The 24837-nt window shown below is 40.4% G+C and overlaps 2 protein-coding genes across 3 annotated transcripts in view; both read right to left on the minus strand.

Annotated features, from left to right (window-relative positions):
- Positions 1 to 12307, minus strand: part of CCNJ (cyclin J) — a 20200-nt gene extending 7893 nt beyond the window's left edge. For both annotated transcript variants that reach the window (XM_057735355.1, XM_057735354.1), the window contains exons 1-3: positions 12150 to 12307; positions 11410 to 11519; positions 5098 to 5308 (exon numbers count right to left, since the gene is read on the minus strand). In XM_057735355.1, the coding sequence (XP_057591338.1) occupies positions 5098 to 5308; positions 11410 to 11478 (280 nt within the window). In that variant the 5' untranslated portion in view covers positions 11479 to 11519; positions 12150 to 12307. The remainder of the gene's footprint in view (positions 1 to 5097; positions 5309 to 11409; positions 11520 to 12149) is intronic.
- An 11754-nt stretch (positions 12308 to 24061) lies between these two features.
- Positions 24062 to 24837, minus strand: part of CC2D2B (coiled-coil and C2 domain containing 2B) — a 96271-nt gene continuing 95495 nt past the window's right edge. The window contains 1 exon segment of the mRNA XM_057736949.1: positions 24062 to 24250. Within this exon segment, the coding sequence (XP_057592932.1) occupies positions 24062 to 24250 (189 nt within the window).

The raw sequence follows: 24837 nt of genomic DNA on the forward strand, positions 1-24837 counted from the left end.
AATGCAGAATTTTCAAGAATCCAGACAGTCCTTCCCAATTCAAGTCACATAAAGATGAATTTCACAAGTTTTGCCAGTGGCATTTATTAGTACAGCTGAAAGGACTAAAGTGGTCTTAATGACAGTCATCCAGCATGATCACTGCATAAATATAGGAGAGGAACCCACTGTTCTCAGTATAACAGAATGGAATTCTTCAGAAGGAGAATGACCTAGGAATTTAGTTCAATCCCTCTGGATGAATCATTAAGGCTTTCAAAGTACTCTATTTGTGTAGCAGCAGCAATACTGGCAGTATACTTCAAAGGACTATTGTAAAAATTAATGAGTTTATTTATATGATGCTTTAAATTCCTTTGAAGAAATTAATACCACGATTCACTGTTTAATTCAAGGATCAAGAATGTTCGTATTATCTCCTTGAAACTTTTGACACAGAAAACAAAATTGTATATGACCAGTTTCACAGCTCAAGAAACCAAGGTAGCAAGGTTGGCCAATTCATTTAAGGTCAATTAAGTTGAGTCGAACCAAAAATGAAAGACTTATGTTTGAATTCCCAAATCTGTGCTTCTAGACCAAAGTACTACACCAGGTTACATGGGGACAACAACTACCAGGATAGACAGACTTCTATATTGTTAAGCATCCATGGGGTTTCTGTATTTATAAAGTACTTGGCTATTACAAATATGAAAACCTTTGCATCTTGATTTGCAAAGTTAAAAATAAACTGCATACTGCATAAATAACCATACGTGGGATTTTAATTCAGGTTTAAGTTTTTTTGGAACCTCTTCATTATATATAATAATATACTCTGATACATGGATATTAAAGGATTTCAAAATGTGACAGCATCAATGAGTACCTGAATTCATATCCAGTTTTTATTGTGCTGAATGGTGTGTGTGACTATTTTAAATCTACTTATGTGTGATACCACATATAGATCGCAAAGATCACTTTCTTCAATTGAAAGGAAATACCAGAAGCCATGTGATTATATTGATAAAGGCACCAAACAGGAAATAAGGGCACAGGAAATTCACATCTGCTTCCCAGAAAATAAAGAATTAGGGGCCACAGAAACAAAACATCAGGTTGTCTTTCCTTTATAGGAAATGTTTAGATCAGCCATGGAAACCAGCACATTCTCAAAGCCAGGAGTGAATGGCAGGTATGTGGTAGTAGGGCATGGATCAGATGTCACTGTGATCTCTGCCAACCCACATTCTAGTCTTTTATTACTAAGCAGGAAAAAAGTCATCCTTAACATTTACTAAGAACTCTCACAAATGTATAAGACTATCAATCTAATAAAAACAAGGGTAAGGAACCAGGAGAGACAATTCATAGGAAAAAAAACAACATTCTAGTCTCACTAAAAATTGAGATATAAATAAAATCACCTGTGACATACAGTTTTTTACCCATCAAATAGTAAAAAGCTTTGTCAACCCAGTATTGGTGAGCAAGGAGAAATAAGCTCTTGTCACAAATTTTTACTATTAAAAGTCTTTTGGCTTCATGTTGACTCAAGATCTTTTCTTAGTTACACAATACCTTAAGCAAATTATCAAAAGTCTCATGTTTAAGACTGCTTCCATGCTCTCTACAAGTTCAGTGCTGATCACAGAAGCCAAGGGAAGCCAGGGTATACATGTCAAAGAGTTAAGAGTTTGAGAATTTCCCAGGATAAAGCAAGAGTCTTTTCTGGAATAAGCCAAAACCTTGGGGCTAGGGAGCCAAACTAAAGATTACAGAACACTTATGGAGGAATTAATCATTACAATACTAACATTTATGTTTCAATTTCATAAGTGCTTTTAAACATATTACCCCATTTGATCCTCACAACAACTCTGTAAGTGTCTTTATTTTTATTTTATAGAGAAGTAACCTGAGACTCAAGGGCTGTTGAAATTCATATTTCTGACAAGAGATTCAAACCTATATCCATATAGACTTCCTATAATCCCTGCTCAAAAACACTACACGCCATTCCCCAATTTGTAGGCCCTTTCTTCACCTCTATTAATGTACACACCCAGGCAGCTGGATATGCATTAGTACCTGGAACTTACAAGTTGTGCTCCATTTTTAGCCGAACTACTAAAAGTCTTCCGACCTATTTAATAAATGAAATACAGCTGTCACCCAGTCCTGTCAGCTGTAAGTTGTTCTTCACTTTTACACAACAGGCTGCCCATCCCAAAGCAGAGAGCAGCTGGGGGAGGGGGACATACAGAGTTCGATCATTCTGTGAGGAGAGATGCATTATCTGAATAAAGTTTATGATTACTAATTGGAGAGCTGACATCAGAATCCAAATGTAAGCAGATCGAGTGTAAGAATGTAAGAAACATTAGAATGAACTCCACAAATTTAAAACGGACATCAGATACTGAAAACAGGCTATCAGTTCATAAGCATCCTAAGCACTTCTGTTGCTGTAAAGTTAGACTGGAGGGAGGAGAGACTGCAGTGGGCTACTAAGGGCCAGCCTCTTTGATTCCTGACCCTAGTGAAGAGCTGATAGCTTGAACTCTTTTGACCAGTGCCTACTCAGGAGGAGCTGAGACCCTGGGGGACACCTATCTCACACTTTTCCACTCTCCAGTGGAAAAGGAACAATGTTTACATTGTTTTTAAGCTTTTAATTGCTTTGAAGCAGTTCTTTTTCAGGAAAAAAAGAGGTGGAGTCAGTAGAAAAAAGGGAGGAGGTATCTGACTCATAGTAATAGGCGGTACACAGTTCACATTTGAACGCAGCAAATACAAATCCTAAAGCCAAAAGTAACTACATACTACTACATAGATTAAATCAAATAATCTTCAATAAAATAAACTGATCATGACCTTAAACTAACAGTAACAGAAAATTTAAAAACAAGAACTGAAAACTCCATTCCAACCAACCTGAAATGGTGCACAAGTAAGTATCCTTTCCCCCAACTGTGGAAACTACAGACACCTGGCACCAATGCCAAGCACTACATGGTGGCCAGAGTTCTTATTATTCAACTAGAGACCTTGGTGAACTGTGGTAGTAACGTAGTTTATGAATATCTAGTTTATAACCCCAAGTCATTTAGTAAATTACTAGTAAATAAATTTTAGTCACAAATGTCAGTCTACGAACTGACTATGCACCATTCATAATTTCAGTCCATAGACATAGACCAGGTAGGGCTTGGTAGTGGTAAAAGGACAGTGATGGCCAAACATTTTTCATTAATTATCCCAAGTTTTTAAAATAACCTAACTTGCATGTTTGATTTCCAGTGTCTCTATGCTATAAACTGATCCTATAATAAACTAACATTTTTCATTAATTATCCCAAGTTTTTAAAATAACCTAACTTGCATGTTTGATTTCCAGTGTCTCTATGCTATAAACTGATCCTATAATAAACTAACATTCTACAGGATAACAAGAAGCCATTCCATGTGGATTCTCAAACATTTGACATGTCAGGTATGAGTTTTTCCAATCCTTTTCAAACTCTTAAACCACGACAGGCTTCACAGCTAGTGATGAAAAACACAGAATTGCACACGTGACTGCTTATGAGGATGAAACCTTAATTAAAGGTTAATTATAAATGTACAAGCATAACCTCTGGCTTTCTGGATGGTGGGGAGAGGAGCAGGTGATGTGTCTGGATCTCAGAGGATAATAGATTAAAGGAGAAACATAGATATTTGGGAAATACACTATTCTGGTAGGAATTTGACTCAAGTTACATGGGGACAGGTTGGAAGACAAGTCTAGAAAGGTGGCTGGATACAGATGAAAGGTTCTAACTGTTACATTAAGGAGTTTCCACCTCAACCCACAGGCAGTGGAAAGTCCTCACTGGGCTGTGTTTTATATTCAGCCTGGTCCACAAAGGATTTGAAATAACTTACAAAAAGAACTTCAAGGAGATAAAATAAGGAGTTGAAGTCATCAAATCAAAGGAAAAATAAGGGCAGGAAAAGAAAATCTGAGGAGACTAGTATCATAAATGATACCACACAGGCCTGGTTTTAGGTTTACTTGCAGTCAAAGTGCAAAGTTGTTTTAGAAAGATTTCTGGTGGCAGGGCAGAGGAGGAACGTTCCTTAGAGGGCAGTCACACTGGATTCTAAACCCTCTAGGGGTTAGAGGTGAAGGCAGTCAGTATTTCTACATGCTACTTTAAGTGGGACTTAAAATTTCTATTGTAATGACATGAATAATATAAAAACTACATAATGGATTCAATTTCAATATCAAATACCATCTTTGCACATTACTAAAAGAAGAAAAATTTCAGTTTCAATGCCTTTACTCACCCTCTTTCTCTTTAGTCAAGGTACTGACAAACAATGAAATGTGTTACAGGAAGATGTTAAAAGAAAGAGGCACCAAAAAGGCCCATTATCAGATTCTACCTTACAGCTTACTGTGTAGTTCTGCCTACTGCAAAAGCAAATGTTTTCACATCTGTAGCAGTTACACATGAACCCTCAGTTCATTAAGCCAACATTACATAGTCAGTAGAAGGTATTCTAACAGCACGAGAGTATGGTACCTTTTACACAGAGTTTCTCAATCTAAGCTCCACTGACATTTTGGGTTAGATAATTCTTTGTTGTGCAGGGCTGTCCTGTGCATTGCAGATGTTTTGCTTCCTCCCAGGTTGTGACAACAACCAAAACTGTCCCTGCACATTGCCAAGTATCCCCTGTGGGGCACAACTGCTCTTGGTTGAGAACCACTGCTTTAAGGCAATGGTTCTCAATTGGAAAAGTACATCAGAATCAGCCTTGGAACTTTTAAAAAGTTAAAAAATCCAGGCCCCACGATGTAGATTCTGAGTCAGTAGATCTGGAGTGGCTTAGACATCTGTATCAGAATCTTCAGGAGGTAGGGCTCAGGCACACATGTTTTTAAAAGACCACAGAGCCACTTTTTAATATATTTGGTTAAGAATTACTATGCCAAAAAGCACTTTCAACATAAACTTTCTGATACTAACAAACTGGAATGAAAGGAATTTGGTGATATTTCACTGAGTTCTAAGTAAATTGGAATTTTCCAGTCATGTAGGTCAGATTCATACTTACTTGCTAGAAGCAGACAGGAAAGTGCAACTAAATGCAGCTGCTGGATAGAGATGTCATACCGATCCATAAACAGGTCCAGCAAATAGACAGCAAGATGTCGGGCAGAAGGGCAGAGTGTGAAACGATTGCTCACAATGGCAATCAAGTCAGCAAAATACCTTCTAAGACTTAGTTGAGGGGACTGGCCTTTGTAGGAAGGCAACTTCAGCTCCTAAATCAAGAGGAACAACATTTAGTCTAACACAGCCTACAAAAGAATTATTCCCACAATGCAAAGATGACGCTTTCCCCCAATATATTAGTTGCACAAGTGCCTAAAACACACCTTTCTTGAGTATAACACAAAAATGAAAAAGTTGAGTGGAAGGATAATGAATGGCATTTAAAGTTTAAAACCAAACTTTTCCCCTTATTCTTAACCACATCTGACATAACCAGTTATAGGCATTTCTTGCATTATGGAATAAATGTATTTTAGCAAGACTTTTAATAAGGGAATCCTGTTTTCCCTACCAGGTGTTTTCAGAAAAACATCATCACCGAAATACCAACCAAACCACACATACAACCCCCTTCAAGAAGCTCAAAGTTTTTGGTTAGAAGGTAACAGATAAATGGATATGTTCCTTGTATGATGCATACTGTATTATACTTGCAGGGATGTGAAAGGTAGACTATATACATCCACTAGCATCTTCTAATCAGGCGTCTCATTTTTTAAAAATTAGAAAATTTATATACTATTAAAGTATTTCTAGAACATAGAGAAAGATGGAAGGGTTCTAAATTCATTTTATGAGCTCAGCATAATGCCACACTAAACACAACAGGTATCACAATGGAAGGAAGTAACAGGGATATGACCCTAAAAGCACAGGCAAAAAAAAAAGGCAAAAAAAAGATAAATTAGGCTTCATCAAAATAAAAACTATTGTGCATCAAAGGACACTAGCAACAGAATGAAAAGGCAACCCATAGAATGGGAGAAAACATTAGCAAATCATCTATCTGGTAAGGTATTAACATCCAGATTATATAAAGAACTTTTATATATACAACTCAACAAAAAAGCAACTCGATTAAAAAATGGGCAAAGGACTTGACTAAACATTTCTCCAAAGAAGATATACAAATGGCCAATAAGCATATAAAAAGATGCTGAAAATCACTAATCATTAGGGAAATGAAAATAAAAACCATTATGAGATACCATTTCATACCAATTAGGATTGCTATTGTCAAAAACCAAAAAACACAATCCAGAAAACAGAAACTAACAAGTGTCAACAAGGATGTGGAATAATTGGAACCCTCGTGTATTGGTGGGACTATAAAATTGTGCAGCCACTGTGAACAACAGTATTGCAATTCCTCAAAAAAATTAAATGTAGAATTACTATATGATCCAGCAATTCCACTTTTAGGTATATACCCAAAAAAAGTTAAAGTAGGGACTCAAACAGATAATTGAATATCCATTTTCATAGCAGCATTATCCACAACAGCCAAAAGGTGGAAACAAACAGCCCAAGTGTTCATCAACGAATGAGTGAACAAAATGCAGTACATACATACAATGGAATATTATTCAGCCTTAAAAAGGAATGAAATTCTGATATATGCTACAACATGGACGAATAAATCACCTAAAGATGATTTAAAGTATACGGGAGGATGTGTGTAGGATATACACAAATACTACTCCATTTTATATAAGGGACTTGAGCATTCTCAGAGTTCAGTATCCATAGAGATCCTGGAACCAACTCCCCATGGATACTAAGGGATAACTATATAGTTTTTCACTTACCAGATTATAAATTTTTATTAATTTTTGCTTATGCTAACACGAGTGGATATAGGAACTCCCATATTTATTGGTGAGGTGGACAACTGATATAACTTTCTGAAGGGCAATTAGGTAATAGAAATTTTTGAAAATGCAGACTGCAGATACCCTTTAACCTAGCAACACAGGTAGGAATTTATCCTACATATAAGGAGGTCCTTTGCAGCACTGTTTTTAAGAGCAAAATGGTAGAATAAAAAAGCTTAATGTCAAAAACCTGGATGGATCTCCAGAGAATTATTTTGAGTGGATAAAGCCAATCCCCAAAGATCACGAAGTGCATAATTACACTTATGTAACATTCTTGAAATGACAAAATTATAAAAATAAAGGTCAGTGGTTGCCAGTGGTTAAGGAAGGATGAGGATGGGAGGAAAGAGGGTGTGCCTATAAAAGGGTAACATGAAAGATCCTTGTGGTGATAAATGTACAGAAATCATTCTATACCTTGACTGTCAATACTATCCTGGTTGTGATAATTGCACTATAGTTTTGCAAGACGTTACCATGGGGTAGGAGGGAGACAGGAAGGGGGCACTGGGTAAGGGGTATAGGCTTCATTTCTTACAATTACATGTGAACTTACCATTATTTCAAAATAAAAAGTGTAATTAAGAAAAAAGCTTGATGTCTATCAACAGGGAACTAATTAAATAAACTTATGGGACATTGATTCAATGTGGACATTAAAATAAAGGGCACTAGACCTATACATGTTGATATTGAAAATTCTGATAAACTGAGTGAGGGTAGGGTGGGAGGAAGGTACAGAACAGCGAATATGTATTATGAACTCTTGTTTCAACAACAAAAAAATTATATTCGCAGATATACTAATTTATTGGGTAACTTTTCAGGAAAAGAACAATAATGCTGGTAACCTTAGGGAATCAGGGAATAGCGAGGGTTGGGGAAAGCTCATTTTAAACCTGATACTATCCAAAATTTTTTAAATCCATATGCATATATCACTTAAAAATATATTACTAGGAGTTACTTAGGAGATAGGCTAATGGGCTATTCTATGTTTTTAACTTTTGTACAAGTGAAAAAAGAATCAACAAATGCTACTGAAGGAAAAAAAAACACATTGGCTTGGGCTTGCTTAACTCCTTAAAGAGAAAAAATACTAATTTCTCTAAATAAAGGGAATACGCTGATTTCTCATACAGTCTCTAGGATTTTTCTTTTCTTTACCATTTCTGTAGATCTCTACAATGGTGTAAATGAGTTACCATTTCAAATTTCATCCTTCTTTGCTGTCATCATGTGACATTTATTGAGCATCTCCCATGTAGCAGACACTGTGTTAACCTCGGGGTAAAAGCTGGAATACAGTTTCAAGCCTCTCTCTAGCAGGTGACCCGAAATACAGAGATTATTAGGATATAGTAATCACAGGGTATTACAGAACACTGAGGAGGGAGATCTAACCCAGCTCTGGGGGTGGGATGTTAGGAAAAAACAAAGCCAGAGTAGGCTTTCTCTAAAAGAGGACTGAACAAGGTCTTAAAGATGCACAGGGAAACAGCAGGAAGACACTGGTGGACTTTATTTTTAACTATGTTAAATTAACTTTGCTAAATGAAGACAAAACAAAGGCAAGAACTCCAAGGGCCATCACTAGATTTTTAACATGTCCAATACATTCTCTTTATATTATTTTAAATGGTAAAGTACAAGGGCTTATCATATGGCTGTCAGACTCAGTTCTTTGTCCACATAGTGCAGTTACATGCATGAGAAAATGACCTATGCTTCTCTCAGCTTATGAGTTTTTTCTAACATCTATTCCTGATCCCCTAGAATTGAACACTCTTGTTCCCGTTTGCTTCTTAGGATCCCACAGGACCAAAGCACGGAGACACCTAAACATGTCATCTCCATCTCCAATCTCAGGTCCTCATTAGTTCACCACCCAAATGCCATCCCCTTCCCAGAATGGGTTAACTGTCCAGCTAGGATGGAAATAAAGGCATAGAAGGAATACACACAACTCTGTGGGATATTTTCTTGATGTTTCTCACAAAGTTAGCATTGTCCCCATCTGTCATAAAGGCTCCTGAAAATACTTCCCCAAGCATCCTAAGACACTAGTATACATATCAAAACAATGAGAAGAAAGAGAAGACACAGGGTATAAGAGAACAGCTGCTTTGTTGGGGGGTGGGGGTAATGCTTGGAGGAGAAATGATTGTATTTTACAAAAACAGTACAGCTGGCATCTGGGGTTGAAGAGGATTTTCATTTGTTCTAATTTTTACTCTTCCCTAGTAGATGCAATGCTGGTCACACCAATTATTCCTCCATAAACCTTGGGTCTAAACATAGAACACCTTCCATTGTGCCTGAATAGCAACTGCCCAAAGGAAGACCTAAATTCAGATGTTCTGAATTATATGAGATTAGACTCCATAAAGGCAGGGATCATGTCTGTCTCATTCACTATTACCATTCCTATGCCTGGCATAGCACCCTGCACACTGCAGGCATGCAAATATGTTGAAAAAATAAGTGAACATATGACTACCCAACTCAATCACCTAATTAGCAGCCTGGAATTAACATGTATTCTCTATGAGAAAAGTTCATTTTAACTTTTCTTGACTTCAGTGTACTACAAACAATGGTCTCTCCAGTTTGAGTTTTACTGATTAACAAATTTTTTATAAGGTGTGGCCATTGTGTCAAATCACAAGAATGTGGCTTACACAATGCTTAAAGATAAAATAAAGACAACACACAGTAGCAAGCCGCAGGTGGCCCAAGACAACTTTCAGTGGCATCCTTTCAGGCCCTGTGCTATCTTGTCCTCTGACAGTTTGTACCTAAGTGTAGTATAGGTTGTGTTTTATTCCTTGGATCCTCCCCAGAGTCCAACACACAAAAACATTCAACAAATCTGCTGGGGAAAAAAATCCACTTCCAACTAATTATATTCAACTAATAAAATTAATTCAGGTCATCACTCAGGATTAAAATTACACATAAAATATAAGAATCAAAAACCATGGAAATCACCAAGAAAAATCTTTTAAGTTTCATGTCATTAAAAGTATGTATCAACATCAAATATTAATTTCATCACATACCAGAAGGATAAAGAGCTGACACTTAGAAAATAAGAACATTTAAAACTGAAAGACATCTGGAAAAAAAAAATCAAAAGTATTTGGACAATTTTCAAAGTGGAAAACCTGCAACTCTCTTCTTTACATTCCAGAGAACCATTCCATAGTTGAGACTTTTCTGTGGTACAATCAATCTCCTAGGGGGCTGAGGTGTACTAAGTGTGTCTAAGAGACTGAATGTCAGAATTAATAAGCAGCATTCAGAAATGTCAAACTTTAGAAGAGTACAACTGTAACAATTTAAGTCAGAATTAGGTTTTCTAATTTACTTAACCTGGTTTAAAAAAAAAAAAAATCAAGATACAAGTGTATTATCATCCCAGGATCTCTCAACTCCAACAGTCAGCAGCCTTTTTACTAAAGTCAGCTGTTTTGCTTCTTTCCAATTTTCTATACATACTGAATGGCTCTCTCTATCCATGGTGAAATTAAATCAAGTTAGAGTTAATTTTAGATACTTCTGGTTATCAAAGACCCAGAGCTGACATCTTACGCTGAGATGTGACATACAAAGTAAAATTGTTACTTAGGAGCAACAATAAACTTTGCATTGTGCCAGAAAGGTGTATTTTTTCCCCCAATATCTTTTAAAAAATACTAGGGCTACTCCCCGCCTTTGATATTAGCTGAAGAAGCAACTAACTCCTACCTTAAGGCTTTCTGAATATCCCCCAAGTCGGGGTTTCGGGGGGTGGGGGGGGGGGAGAAGGGGCGGGGTGGGTAGAGAATACCAAACAGTTATTAGTTCCTTAGTGCCTACTAAATGCCAAGCACTGTTCTGAGGGCCATCTACAGTATTACCTCATTTTAATCTTCACAATCGTCCCATAAAGCACGTTCTATTATTAATCATTTGACAGATGAGGAAATTGAGAAGCAGAAAATTAAGTAACTTGTCCCAAGTCTCACAGCAAGTTAGTGGAAAGACTGGGGAATTTATTTTTGTACAAATGTGACATAACAGACAGCTGCATGCAACAGCAACTATAGAATAAAGGAAGGCTACTCTGTCCAATAAAAAGCCAGCACATATATCTTTTAAAATACATCAAATCCATGCTCCACCTAGAAACAAGGACATCAGAATGTCCCTTCACACCGTCCTTCTCCCAACTACCACGCACCACCGCCCTCCTCATTCAAGTTTCAGGTTCTTCCCATACAACCCAAGGAAGAAGCCAAGAAGTTAATTAACCTTGAGCAAAGAAGCAAACTCGCCTTTTCTGGTCTGGAAACTAGTGGTTAAAGACCCTGACCGGGCTATCCAGGCAGCTGAGATTCATACTAACTGGCAGAAGACACCGAATGGAAAGGTCGGGGCATCGCGGTTACCTTGTACCGAAGAGCCTGATGGATATCGGCCGCCAGCTGTCCCCGCCACCACTGCCCCTCCAGCTCCATGGGACCGGGCGGCGCGCCTGGCTAGACGCGGCAACTTCAGTCTGTAAGACACACCCCAGACGCGGTCACTGCCAGCTCCTTCCACGCGCCCCCTCTCCGAGGGGTGTGACCTCAGGCCACCCCGGGCGACTGCTCATCTTCACCTGATTCGTCCTAAAACCAGCACGGGCCCAAACCAATTCCCTGCCGCCGCATGGAAGGCCCGAGCTACCCGGCATGGAGGAGCTGGTCTGCCTGGAGAACGGCCGGACCCGGTGCCGGGCAAAAGGGGACCACCTTGGGCCCTAGTTCCCAAGGCGCGGACCCGGGCCCGTGCTCGGGAAAGCGGGACTGGAGGCCCGGCGTCGGGCTCCCGGGATGCTCCAGCCGGCTCTGAGGAGGCTTGACACCAGTCACAGCCCCCCTGAGGTGAAAGCTCCCGCCGAGAAACCCGGAGACCAACGCTCGCCCGCCTCCGGGGGCCGGCGGCAGACGGTCGGGCGCGCGCTCCTCCCCGAGAGCCTCCCCGCGGCCCGGCCGGGCCCAGCGCGCACCCAGGCCGCCGCCTCCTCATCCGGAGGAGCGCACGGGATCGCGCGGCCGCAGAAAGGCGAACAAAAGGCCGGAGCGGGCGGGTCCGGTGCCCCGCCGCCAGCCCAAGGCCTGCCGGTTCCCACGGAGGCCTCCCTTACCTGGAACCGCGGCCCTCACAGGCCCTGCCCCGCCGTCGTGCGGGGGAAGCCGGCCCCGCTCATGCTGCGGACAGTCGGCCGCAACGCGCCGGCCTCAGCTGGGGCCCAGCGACGGGGCGCTCGCGCCGCCCATTGTTAAAAGGACCGGCAGGCGGCTCCGCGTACAAAGCCAGCGCGGGGGCACATGCGGCCCCGCCGCTGCCAATCTCGTCTCGCGATACAGCCGGGTCATCCGGAGCCGTCCAATCGGCGGCCGGGCCGGGCCCAGGTGCAGCGCCGGGCAGCGGCTTGGGGGCCCCAGCCGGACCGGACGGCGTCCCCGGCCGGCTCTGCGCGGCCCCGCGCTTCGCTTTGCCCGCGAGCCCCAACACCACCTACCGCGAAGCTGGCCTGAGGTGCGAGCAGAGGTCGGAAGAGGGCGCCGGGGAAATTATGCTGATCATCCTTCCGTCGGCCAATCCGGTCATGCCTCTCACCTGCTGAGAACCTTCGATGGCTCCCCAGTGCGGAGGAGGAAAGTTCTGATGCCTCATTTTGGCGTTTAAAACCCTTCCCCGAATGGATTGAGTTGGCCTCATCTCGCATTACAACAGCGCCATACATCTGAGGGGCTGCTCAGTGGGGTTATCAGCCCCTCCATTTGTGCTTTACACGTTTCCGAAGAACCTGAAGTCCTTTCCTTGTGAAATTCTCTGTCTCTTAAGTTCCACCTCAAAACCTATTCCTTATAGAAATCTAATTAATCTCTTCCACATTTCCTTTGCTTTAGAGATTCCAAAAGCTTTGAATAAAGGCAGGGAAGATTACCTAGCTTGTCAAAACTGTAGAGGATGTAATTAACCATCTGTGGTCGTAAATCAGGAAACAACAAAATTGTGGAAACACTCCAACGTCAATTAAGGTGATGTAAGACCTGAAATGTGAAATCTAATCAATCGTACTTTAACCTGTGTAGTAGAATATCACAACAGCAGTAGATGGTCAGCCCAGGACAGGGATCCTCACTTCTGAGAATGTACATCAACCTCTTTAAAATTTAAAAAATAAATCATGAAACCCTAACCCTTTTACTTAGAATCCTTTGTCCCAAAATATGTATGATAAAGATCTATAATTAAGTGATGAATGTGTGAATCTAAAACTCATGAATCTGAGTTTTAGTTATCACAATATCTTCATATACTCATAGGGCAGCTACAAATATGTATGTGAGCCATGTGACACAATGCTTACACTCAGGAAAGCAGGGCTATAGGAACCAATGGCAAGACAAGAAAAACTCAGAAGCAGAAGTTGGCAGAGCCTCGTCTAGCCCAGCATCATTCAGGGAGAGACCGTCTTGCTCTATCTTAGTTCCCTAGAGAGGAGATGGCCGGCCATATGAGGCTAAAAGCTCCGTGCCATTTGTAATGGCATTTAAATAGTACCTGCCTCTTCAGGTTCCAATTCATCTGCACTAAGAAACATTATGACAATAATTTGGATTCCCAGTAACTTAAATGTCCAGAGTCTATTTAAGATGCCTTTCAGAAAAATGGGTCACAGACTGTAATCATCAGTTTAATAAGTAGGCTGTCTTTCATGGTTTCTACTTCGAAAATGTTTTTCACTGGGAGATATGTATTCAGAAATCATTCTCACTATTTCTGGATTTCTGGATATGATGAAAGGACTAGAATTCGTGTGTGTATGTGTGACAGAGAGAGAGAGAGAGTATATGTATAGAGAATGTGTATAGGTGTGTGTGTGTGTGTGTGTGTGTGTGTATAAAATTTTCCCAGTGTGTCCCTAAAATGCAAAATTCAGGTTTATTACATTTCTGCACTAATTCCTTTAGGGCAGGCTGGACACGATTTAGGTATTTGCTTAATTCCTAAGTAAATAAAGTCTGCTCTCTATATAGACTGCAGAGAATTTATATTCTAATGGGGAGAATAAATGAACAGCAACAACAACAAAGTCACATAGTGACAAGTGCTGTGAAGAAAAATAAACATAAAAAGATAATAGAAAGTGACAGTGGGTGGACAGTGTATTATGATAAGTGGGGTATACCACATCCTGAGGGAGGTTAGGGAGCATGCAGATATCTGGAGGCTGAGTGTTCCAGGCACAGGGAACAGTAAATGCAAAGGCTCTAAGAAGAAGGCACGTTTGGAATGAACATGGAGGACAGGGTATGCCCGGAGTGTAGAGATAGGAAGTCTTGAAAGCAGTGACCAGTAAAGGTATGAGAGGGTGGAAGTTAAAAAGGCAGAACTTGTACTTAATGAACAGAGTAAGGAAACTGCAAAGACCTCAGTGTCCCTGCAGCATAAGGCACAAAATGGGTTTGGCAAGAGATGAGAGTGGGATCAGAGTCTCTGTGCAGATTTTGTAACTCACTGAACTTTAGACAGTGAAAAGCTACTGATTTTAAATGGTTTACTTAAACAATTCACTCATTATTCAAATGAATGCATGCAAAAGGTAAACCATTCAAATAGAAGAGACTGTGTCCAGGGACTAGCAGATCTCCTTCCCTCCCTTGATCCCAGTTCTTCCTGGAGGCAACATTATTACTACTTGCTTTTCTTTCCTTCCAGGGATATCCAGATATTTATAACCATGCATGTACATAATCTCCTTGCCCCATTTTGTCACAAATGGTAGCACACTACACTCTGTTGTGTACCTAGCTTTTGTCATACAATGCATTCTGGTCGATATTCCATAACAGAACATCCAGAATGCCTTTCAGTGGCTACATCATAGTCCATTGGATGCAAACGACTTGAAGTCAGAAGCCCTGAGCTCTGGTTCTTGGTTCTTGATCTGCTACTTCTTAGTGGAGTGGCTTTACGGCAGGTCACTTCCCTCCTCATCTATAAAGTGAACTGAGTGATGACTGAGATTCCTTCCGGCTTTAACATCTTAGGTTCTTTGCTCTTGTCATACACATTTTGCAAAGTCCTCTGTAGTGATAGAGGGCTAACACTCCCCGTAAAGCTCTGATTATTATCCAGTTGTAAAGGTTTTAAATTTAAAGCATGTCAGGGTGCCCTGAGATTAAGGCAGTGGAGTAGAAGGACAGTGAGCTCCCCCTCCCCACCCCTTGTCAATAACACATCTGTATGTGCAGCAACTGTCCCTGAAAAGAAACTGAAGACTGGCAGAAAGGCTCTTATACAACCAAGGCTGTAAAGAGATATTTACACAGAGTCAAGTAGGAAGGGAAGAGAATCCCCTAGGAGAGGACACAGGAGAGAGGGGCGATTACAAGGGCTCAGAGATCCTCCCTGGGGAGTGAACAGTTTGAACCACATATTGGGCACCGCAGCCCTAGGGTCCAACACCAGCAAGAGTCCCCTTAGCTGGTCTGAAAACCAATGGGACTAACAGGAGGGCTGTAAGAAACCTACACTCTGCTTGACGAAATTGCCCCCATGCTGGTTTACTCCTGGAAAAGGTGACGGAAGCAGACTGAAACTGCCCAGGACTCTGGTCCGTTTCCTGTGACCACCCCAGCATGGGCCCCAGCCCACACCAAACACCCGCTCTGGCACCTCCACCCCCAGTGCAGCTCCCCACTAGCGCAAAGGCTACTGCGCCAAGGAGGGTGGGCAGTTGTGGGGGACAGAACCAGCTTGGACCCAGCACTGCATCTGAACAGACAAGGGTGGCCATTATTGTACTCACAGAAGTGGTGGATTGGGAGCTGTCTTGAGTTCTGACTGGTGTGCTGGAACCACCCCAGCACAAGCCCCAATCTGCACTGGGTGCCCACTCTGGCCCTCCTTGCTTTAGTGCTGCTCCCTTCTAGGGTCAAGGTGTTGCTGGGAGGGGGAAGACTGCACACTTAGAGGGAACAGAACCAGCTCCTACCTAACCCTCAGGGCTTCTGCTCCAGTACTTTGGGACCTGCCATTGCCCTAATAGGGCTGTGACAGCCACTGAGGATAGGAGAAGCCCTGGCTCACAGCTGGCTCAGGCTCTAGCCCCTCCCTCTCAGCCCCACCTCCCACCAAGTGATAGCTGCCAGCACACTCTGGGGGAAGACGTGACCTGTGCTTACTTCAGAACCAGCTCTCCCACTGAATCCAGGCACGTGTAGACTGCAGAGGAATGCTCCCATGCAAGGAAAACACTTCCAGACTGAAATTGGTAACTGTGGTACCTAATTCCATAGAGACAGAGAAAGGTAAGCAAAATGAGAAGACAGAGGAATTTGTTCCAAACAAAAGAATAAGAAAAATAAAAAACCTGCAAAAACAATGAAACAGAGATAAATAACTTACTAGATTAAAAAGTTCAAAGTATTAGTAATAAGAATGCTAACTGAATTAGGGAAAAGAATAAAAGAACATGCTGAGAATTTTTTTTTTATAAATTTATTTATTTACTTATTTATCAGATTAATTTTTTATTGGCTGTGTTGGGTCTTCGTTGCTGCACACGGGCTTTCTCTAGTTGCTGCGAGTGGGGGCTACTCTTCATTGTGGTGCGTGGGCTCCTCATAGTAGTGGCGTCCCTTGCTGCGGAGCATAGGCTCTAGGCGCGTGGGCTTCAGTAGTTGTGGCACATGGGCTCAATAGTTGTGGCTCACGGGCTCTAGAGCACAGACTCAATAGTTGGTGGTGCATAGGCTTAGTTGCTCCGCAGCATGTGGTATGTTCCTGGGCCAGGGCTTGAACCCGTGTCCCCTGCATTGGCAGGCGGATTCTTAACCACTGCAACACATAGGAAGTCCCCGTACTGAGAATTTTAACAAGAAACTAGAAATATAAAAAAGAACCCAATGAGAACTGAAGAATACAATAACTGAAATTAAAAAATAAAAACACACTAGAAGGAATTGAGAGCAGACTAGGTGATACAGGAACACATAAGTGATCTGGAAGATAGAATAATGGAAATCACCCAATCAGAAAAGCAAAAAGAAAAGCAAATTTTTTAAAAATGAGAGCAATTTAAGGGACTTCTAAGACAGCATCAAGTGTATGAATACTCGCATTACAAGGGTCCTAGAAGGAGAAGACAGAGGGTAAAGGGCCAAAAAGTATTTGATGAAATTATGGCTGAAAAAAATCCCGAACCTAAAGAAGGAAACAGATATCTAGGTCCAGGAAGCAGAGTCCAAACAAAATGAATCCAAATAAACCCACACCAAGACATATAATAAAAATGGCAAAAGTTAAGGAGACAATTCTAAAGGCAGCAAGAGAAAAACAGAGTCTTACAAAAGTGAAACCCCATTTATCAGCTGGTCTTTCTGCAGAGATTTTGCAAGCCAGAAGGAAGTGGCATGATATATTTAAAGGGCTGAAAGGGAAAAACCTACAACCTAAGATATTCTACCCAGCAAGATTATCATTCAGAAGTGAAGGAGAAAGAAAGAGCTTCTCAGACAAGCAAAAACAAAGAGTTCATCAATACTAAACCGACCCTAGAAGAAATATTAAAGGATCTTCTCCAAGTGGAAAAGAAAAGGCTACAACAAGAAGTAAGAAGTTATAGAACAGGGAAAATCCCACTAGTAAAGGCAAGTATATGGTAAAGGCTGTGGATCAACCACTTACATAAGCCAGTACAAAGATTAAAAGAATTAATTTTACAATTAAACAATTACAATTAAAACAAATTGTAAAATCAACTATAACAATAAACAGTTTAGAAACGGGCAGATATAGTTATAGGTCAACATATATAAATCCCATGGTAACTATAAATCAAAACCTATAATAGATAACCCAAAACTAGAGAAAGGAACATAAGTGTACCACTAGAGAAACCATAAGGAAAGAAACTAAAAGAAAAAGAACAAAGAACTACAAAACCCACCAGAAACCAAGTAACAAAATGGCAACAAGTACATATTTATCTAGCTAACTAGCTATATATCTATCTATGGGTATATTCTTACTGATTTTGGTTTGCTAATATTTTGTTAAGGACCTTTGCATCTGTCTTCATCAGAGATACTGGTCTGGAATTTTCTTTTTCCTTTTTTTGTAGTGTCTTTGTCTGGTTTTGCTATCAGGGTAATGGTGGCCTCATAGAATGAATTTGGGAGTCTCCCTCCGCTTCAATTTTTTGGGGATAGTTTAAGAAGTTTACATATTAGTTCTTCTTTATGTCTTTAAAGGGTTGGAACTTTCAGCCCTATTCCCTGACCTCCAAGGAGGGGAGAGGGCTATTGAGTTAATTACCAATGGCCAGTGATTTAATCAATCATGCCTTAGTTCCAGCCCCATCCTGAAGCTGTCTAGGGGCCCACCAAGAGACCGTTAGCATGAACTCAGGTATATGCTTGAAAGGGGCTTATGAATATCAAAAGATACTCCTCTCACCCCTATCTCTCAGGAAATTCCAAGTGTTTTAGAAGCTCTTGTGCCAAGAACTGGAACAAAGATCAAATATATATTTATTATATCACAATATCATGCCTTCCTAATGTGGGTGGCCCTCATTCAATCAGCTGAAGGCCTGAATACAACAAAAAGGCTGACCTTCCTGTGAATGAGAAGGAACTCCTCCTGCCTGACTGCTTATGAGCTGGGGCATAGATTTTTTTTTTTTTAATAAATTTATTTATTTATTTATTGGTTTTCATTGCTGCACACAGGCTTTCTCTAGGTGTGGCAAGCGGGGGCTACTCTTTGTTGTGGTGTGTGGGCTCCTCATTGTAGCGGCTTCTCTTGTTGTGGAGCACGGGCTCTAGGCACATGGGCTTCTTCAATAGGTGCAGCACACGGGCTCAATAGTTGTGGCTCACGGGCTCTAGAGCACAGGCTCAATAGTTGTGGCGCACGGGCCCAGCTACTCCATGGCATGTGGAATCCTCCCAGAGGAGGGCTCGAACACGTGTCCCCCGCATTGGCAGGCAGATTCTTAACCACTGCGCCACCTAGGAAGTCTGGACATAGATCTTTATCAGCCTTCAGACTCAAACAGAAACACTGACACTTTGTGGGTCTTGAGCCCACTGGAACTTATGCCATTGGTTCCCCTCGGTCTCTAGCTTGCCAACTGCAGATCCTGGAATTTCTCAGCCTTCATTACTGCATGAGACAATCATTTATATTAAATATATATATATATTATATATGCATATAATATGGCATAAAGGCAGAAGGGTAAAGAAATATGTAAGTTGGTAATAGCTCTACAATTCAGTTAAAGTGGTAAAAAAATTCTAAGTAGATTGTGAAAAGTTAAGTATGTATAGTATAATCCCCAAAGAAACCTTTAAAAATATATACAAAAAGGTATAGTAAAAAATATAATATGATGGGTGATGCCTTAGAGGGCCAGGACAGGGAGGGTGGGAGGGAGTCGCGGGAGGGAGGGGATATGGGGATATATGTATAAATACAACTGATTCGCTTTGGTGTACCTCAAAAGCTGGTACAAGAGTGTAAAGCAATTATATTCCAATAAAGAGCTTAAAAATATAATAGATATATTAAAATGAAATACTAAGAAATGTTCAAATAGCCTAATAATGTAGGAAAGAGAAAGCAGTGAAACAAAAACAGATGGAACAAATAGAATACAAATAATAAAATGGTAGACCTAAGTCCAAACATAAACAATTATATTAAGTGTAAACAGTCTAACTATTCCAATTAAAAAAGAAATTATCAAAAGGTATTAAAAAAAGGAAACATAACCCAACTATATGCTATCTACAAAAAATTCACTTCAAATATAATTATATAGATACATTAAAAATAAAAAGATGAAAATATATACACCAGGTAAACACTAATCCAAAGAACGCTGGAGTGGCTATATAAACATCAGACAAAATTGACTTCAGAGCAAAGAAAGTTGCTGAGGATAAAGAGGAACACTGCACAATGATAAACGGGTTAATTCACCAAGAAGACATAAATTCTAAATTTGTGTGCATCTAACAACAGAGTTTCAAAATGCATGGAGTAAAAACTGATAGAACTAAAAGAAGAAACGGACAAACTCATAATTACAGATGGCAACTTCAATTCTCCTCTCTCAGTAATTGGTAGAGCTAGTATACAGAAAAACAGCAAGGATATAGAAAAACTAAACACTTTAATCAACTGGATCAGAAGATATTCTCATCAGTAGGAGAATGGATGAATAAACTATAACAGATAATATTCACAACCAGGGCTGTCACATAATATTCAATTCCAGGGGTCCTTGCACATAAACTGTGAGTTGTGTGGCACACAAACTGCTTAAGTGCATGTGGTGGTCCTGCCCACACTTTATAATAATATGGATCTTTTAAGAAGAATGAAATCATTTACTTGGAGTATTTTCACTGATTTTGAAGGAGAAAAATTACATGCAGGGAAGCATACACAATGTGGTCCCATTTTTATGAAACAAACAGGAACATATGCATACATGTATATATGAGAATGTTGGTAAGTGGAAGATTCATGTTGGTAAGAGGATGGATAGAATGAATAATACGGATGGAGGAGCTTAGAATAGTAGGACTGGGACCCAAGCAAAAAAGCAAAAGAAAATAAAACCTGCACTTTAAAACATGATCATTTTTATGCACAAATAATATCTCTAAAAATAATTTTAAAGTATTCTCACATAAAAAAGGAAAAACACTACTTTATTCGGTTACTTAAAACATTTCAATGATTGATTTCTATTATACTTTAAATAAAATACGAACTCTTTACCATGACCTATGTGATCTGGTCCTTGTCTACCTCTCCTATTTTATGTGCTACTACTCTTCCCTCTCCATATAAGTCTCTTTCTGGACTAGAGAACTTTGTAATTGCAGTCTCCTCTGCCTGAAATGCTTTTGCCACAGGTCTTTGTATGACTGGCTTCCTCTCAATTGTGGAAGCCACAGATGCCTACGCAATCGCCATCCTCCCCTACTTCCTCACCAACAGAACACTGATTTTATTGGGAGAGCAATATGTCCATTTAAAATACCTGATCCAGCCTCTCTTGTGGCTAGGAGTGATGCCATTCTGGCCAGTGGATTGTAAGTAGAAGTTACTAAGCACAGCTTCCTGGAAAGCTTTTCAAAAGAGCTAAACCAGGTTAAGAATCCGCCTGCCAATGCAGGGGACACAGGTTTGAGCCCTGGTCCGGGAGGATCCCACATGCTGCGAAGCAAGTAAGCCCATGCACCACAAATACGGATCCTGCACTCTAGAGCCCATGAGCCACAACTATTGAGCCTGTGTGCCACAACTACTGAAGCCCACGTGCCTAGAGCCTGTGCTCTGCAACAAGACACCAAAATGAGGAGCCCACGCACCACAATGAAGAGTAGCCCCCACTTGCTGCAACTAGAGAAAGCCCATGCGCAGCATCGAAGACCCAACGCAGCCAATAAATAAATAAATTTATTTATTTTTTTTAAATGAGGTAAACCAGCTGCCTCTTCTACCTCCTCCTTCGCTTTCTGCATCTTCTTGCCATGAAAATGACTGTGAGGCTACAGCCTCTGTGGTTCCCAGGTCAGCACTCTCAGTATTACCTGAGAACTTGTTATAAATGCAAATTATCAGGCCCCACCCCAGATCCCACTAAATCAGTTAACTCTGAAGGTAAGGCCCAGCAATTTGTGTTTCAACAAACTCTTCAGGTGATTCTTATGCATGCTGAAGTTTGAGAGCCATTGAGAAAGAGGACTGAAGTCTCCTTAGAGATGGTTAAGAAGACGGATGAAGGCTAGTACACTTCTGACTTCACAGAGCTATTGTACTAGAGTTGGACTGCCTCCTCTGCACTTGGCAGTTATGTAACCCCTATTTGGTTATGCACTGTGATTAGGTACCTGTTACATGCAACTGACTGCAATTCTAATTGATAAATCATCTTCTAAATCTCAGCTCAAACATTATCTCTGTGGAGAGGCCTTCTCTCACTACTCTGCTTATACCCTCCATCCCCGTCAAAGTCCTTCTCCATCGTGCCAAGCTTTTTATTTTCTTTATAGCACGTTATACCCTGAAATGAACTCACTTACTGTTTATCTGCGTATGATCTGTTTCCCTTGTGAGAACATAAACTTCCCTTGTAAAGATGTCTTTTCACAACTGTCCTTCAGCGCATATAAAGTGTCTCGTGCATAATGGATGCTTTATAATTATTTGTGGAACGATTTAAAGAATTTTATAATTGCATGTTACATTTAATATCATGTATTTTTAAAACAGTAAAATGAAAAAAATGGTTCTTTACAGACAATCATACGATTTTTAGGAAAAATTTCTAGTTGAGAAACATACATTTAAAAATGCACATAATACAGAATACAATACACACTTGCCTATGAACACTTTCCACCTTATTCTGAAGTGGCCTATCAATTCTAAAGCCATGAACAATTAACAAAACAGCTATGTAAACATTCAACATGCCACAGAAATGAACTGCATGAATTCAGCATTTCTTTGGCAAACTTGTCTTTTCATAGGTATCATTTTTTGCTACCCCAATCAATGTGGGAGACTTGTTAATAACAAAACTTCCTATAGCATTTAAACACAAACATTCAAGAAAACACATTTTTTGGATGTATGCCAGAGGAAATACATAATAGATTTAACCTTACAGAAAAAACATTCTCTTTACCCATATACCCACTCTTTCTACTCTTCTAGTAATCTTGACTTTGGTCCAAGACTAACATCCTGCAAATAAATGAGGTCTCCTCTGGCATTAACCTATGCAGGTATATTGGGGGAGGGGATACAGATTGAGGGTTCCTTGAAGATGAATTTGGGGTCTCTGTTCGCTGCTTGTGGGGGTGACTCAAGAGGCCCCAGTGCTACTACAGAGAGAGAAGCAAATTTTCTTTTTCTTATTTTTACCTCATATAAAACAGCTCTCATCAACGTTTGGAAATGTGTATCATTTGACTAAAAAAAAGTTATGTGACATTTAAATAAACTGTATGAATACTTTTCTCAATGAAGCACAGAACAAACACAAAAAAGTACAGTGTTTCCTACTTAGATCCCTGTCCACTCTTTCTTGAGGCCCTAGATGGGTCTCCTTGGGGCCACCACTGTGAAAGAAAGCAACAGAAAAGTGCCAGAGGCAGAATGGGAGGCTGCTCATTAAGGCAAAAAGGAGCTCTGAGATTTGGTAAGACCATTTTGTCCCTTTCTCACAGAATCAGGGAAGCATTTAGGTAGTGTTTCCTGGGAATCCCTTCCAAATACTTGGAGATGAAATGACTTCAGGTCAGTAGCATCTAAAGACAAAACTTTTGAGAAGCCCCCAGAAGCTGTCCTCAACCCAACATGGCATATTTCCCTCTTATTCTTAATCAGTGAAATAATCTTTTGTCTCATGAGAAGCAATGACCTTGGGTTTCTATTTGAATAACTTCTTCCTGGAATTCCATCAGAACCAGCATCAAATGTACCAGCCTCACTTTAGTAATGACAACATTCTGTAAGGCAGGGTTCTCACTCTTAACCAGTCAAAAGAATTACCTGGGGAGCTTGTTTAAAATAATGTAGGTTCTGCAGCTGCACTCCCAGAGATTCTGATTCAGTAGGTCCTGGGTGGGATGTTGGGAATTTGCATTTTCAATAAGGCTTTCCAGGTGATTTTGATGGAGGTGGTGTGGGGCCTCCAATTTCAGTAACACTGGCTTAGAGAGAAGCCAGTATTGCTTCTTTCCCAGAATAAGACCTACCATAGACAATGACCCAAGGCGTCAGACTTCCTGGAGGGTCCTCCTTGATGAGGTTTCCAGTGAGGAGGTCAGTTATACTTGTCCTCAAAGACTCAGGAAGTGAGTCTTGTGCCCAGCTCTATAAGTGAACCAAAAATTGGGCTCATGCTTGTCTGGACTTGAGGATAAATAGAAAAATTCCAAGTACCAGAAAGGTCTGGCTTCTGGTTGGGGGCCTATGTACAATCTTTTCCTTTTTCCTTGTTCCTTCTCACTGATGTCGAGCTAATGAAGCCAAATAGACCCAAACAGATAATATGTTGTTTGGGTAAGGGTGGATGTACACAGCTAGAGCAAATTCTGTCTGTGGAAAGTCAGAGGAATGAATTCCAGTTTGATATACAGCATCGATAACTGACTGTACATCAGTGTATGGCATCTGGATAGGAAATCCTGTGACCTGGACCAAAGACAGAATAACACGTAAACCCACATTACAGTCATGTAGGTGATCGAGAATTACTGTATGCAAAGAGTTTACAGAAGCCTCAAAGAAACAGAAGTCATAAAATAATAATAATAGTTATCATTTCATGGGTGCTTACTATGTTCTAGGCACAGTGCTAAATACTTCACATAGATATTTAATCCTCAAACAACCCTATGAGGTAGGTTTTGTTACAATTCCCACTTTACAGAGAGAGGAGCAGAGCCAGGTCTGTCCAATGTCAGAGTCTGCACACTTAACATTCGAAGTACTTGCTCCCTTTCTGGAATAGCAAACTGCCAACAAGGAAACTTCTTGATCCTATAAATGGCAGATTTAAGTGAGCATTTTGGAAGAATTTATTTAACATGGATTCAGTTTATATTTATTGATAACTATATGGCAGGATTAAAGGATATGGAACATGGTCCCACATAAAATTATCTATTTAAGAATATAATAAAGGGCAATCATTAGCTTCTTTCACACTTAGTTTTGCTTACTTCAGAAGGCTTTCCCTGATCTTTAAATCTGTTGACATGCTCTTCCCTTGTGGCTGC

Source organism: Hippopotamus amphibius, chromosome 5, assembly GCF_030028045.1.
Source record: "Hippopotamus amphibius kiboko isolate mHipAmp2 chromosome 5, mHipAmp2.hap2, whole genome shotgun sequence".
In the NCBI taxonomy this organism is placed as follows: domain Eukaryota; kingdom Metazoa; phylum Chordata; class Mammalia; order Artiodactyla; family Hippopotamidae; genus Hippopotamus; species Hippopotamus amphibius.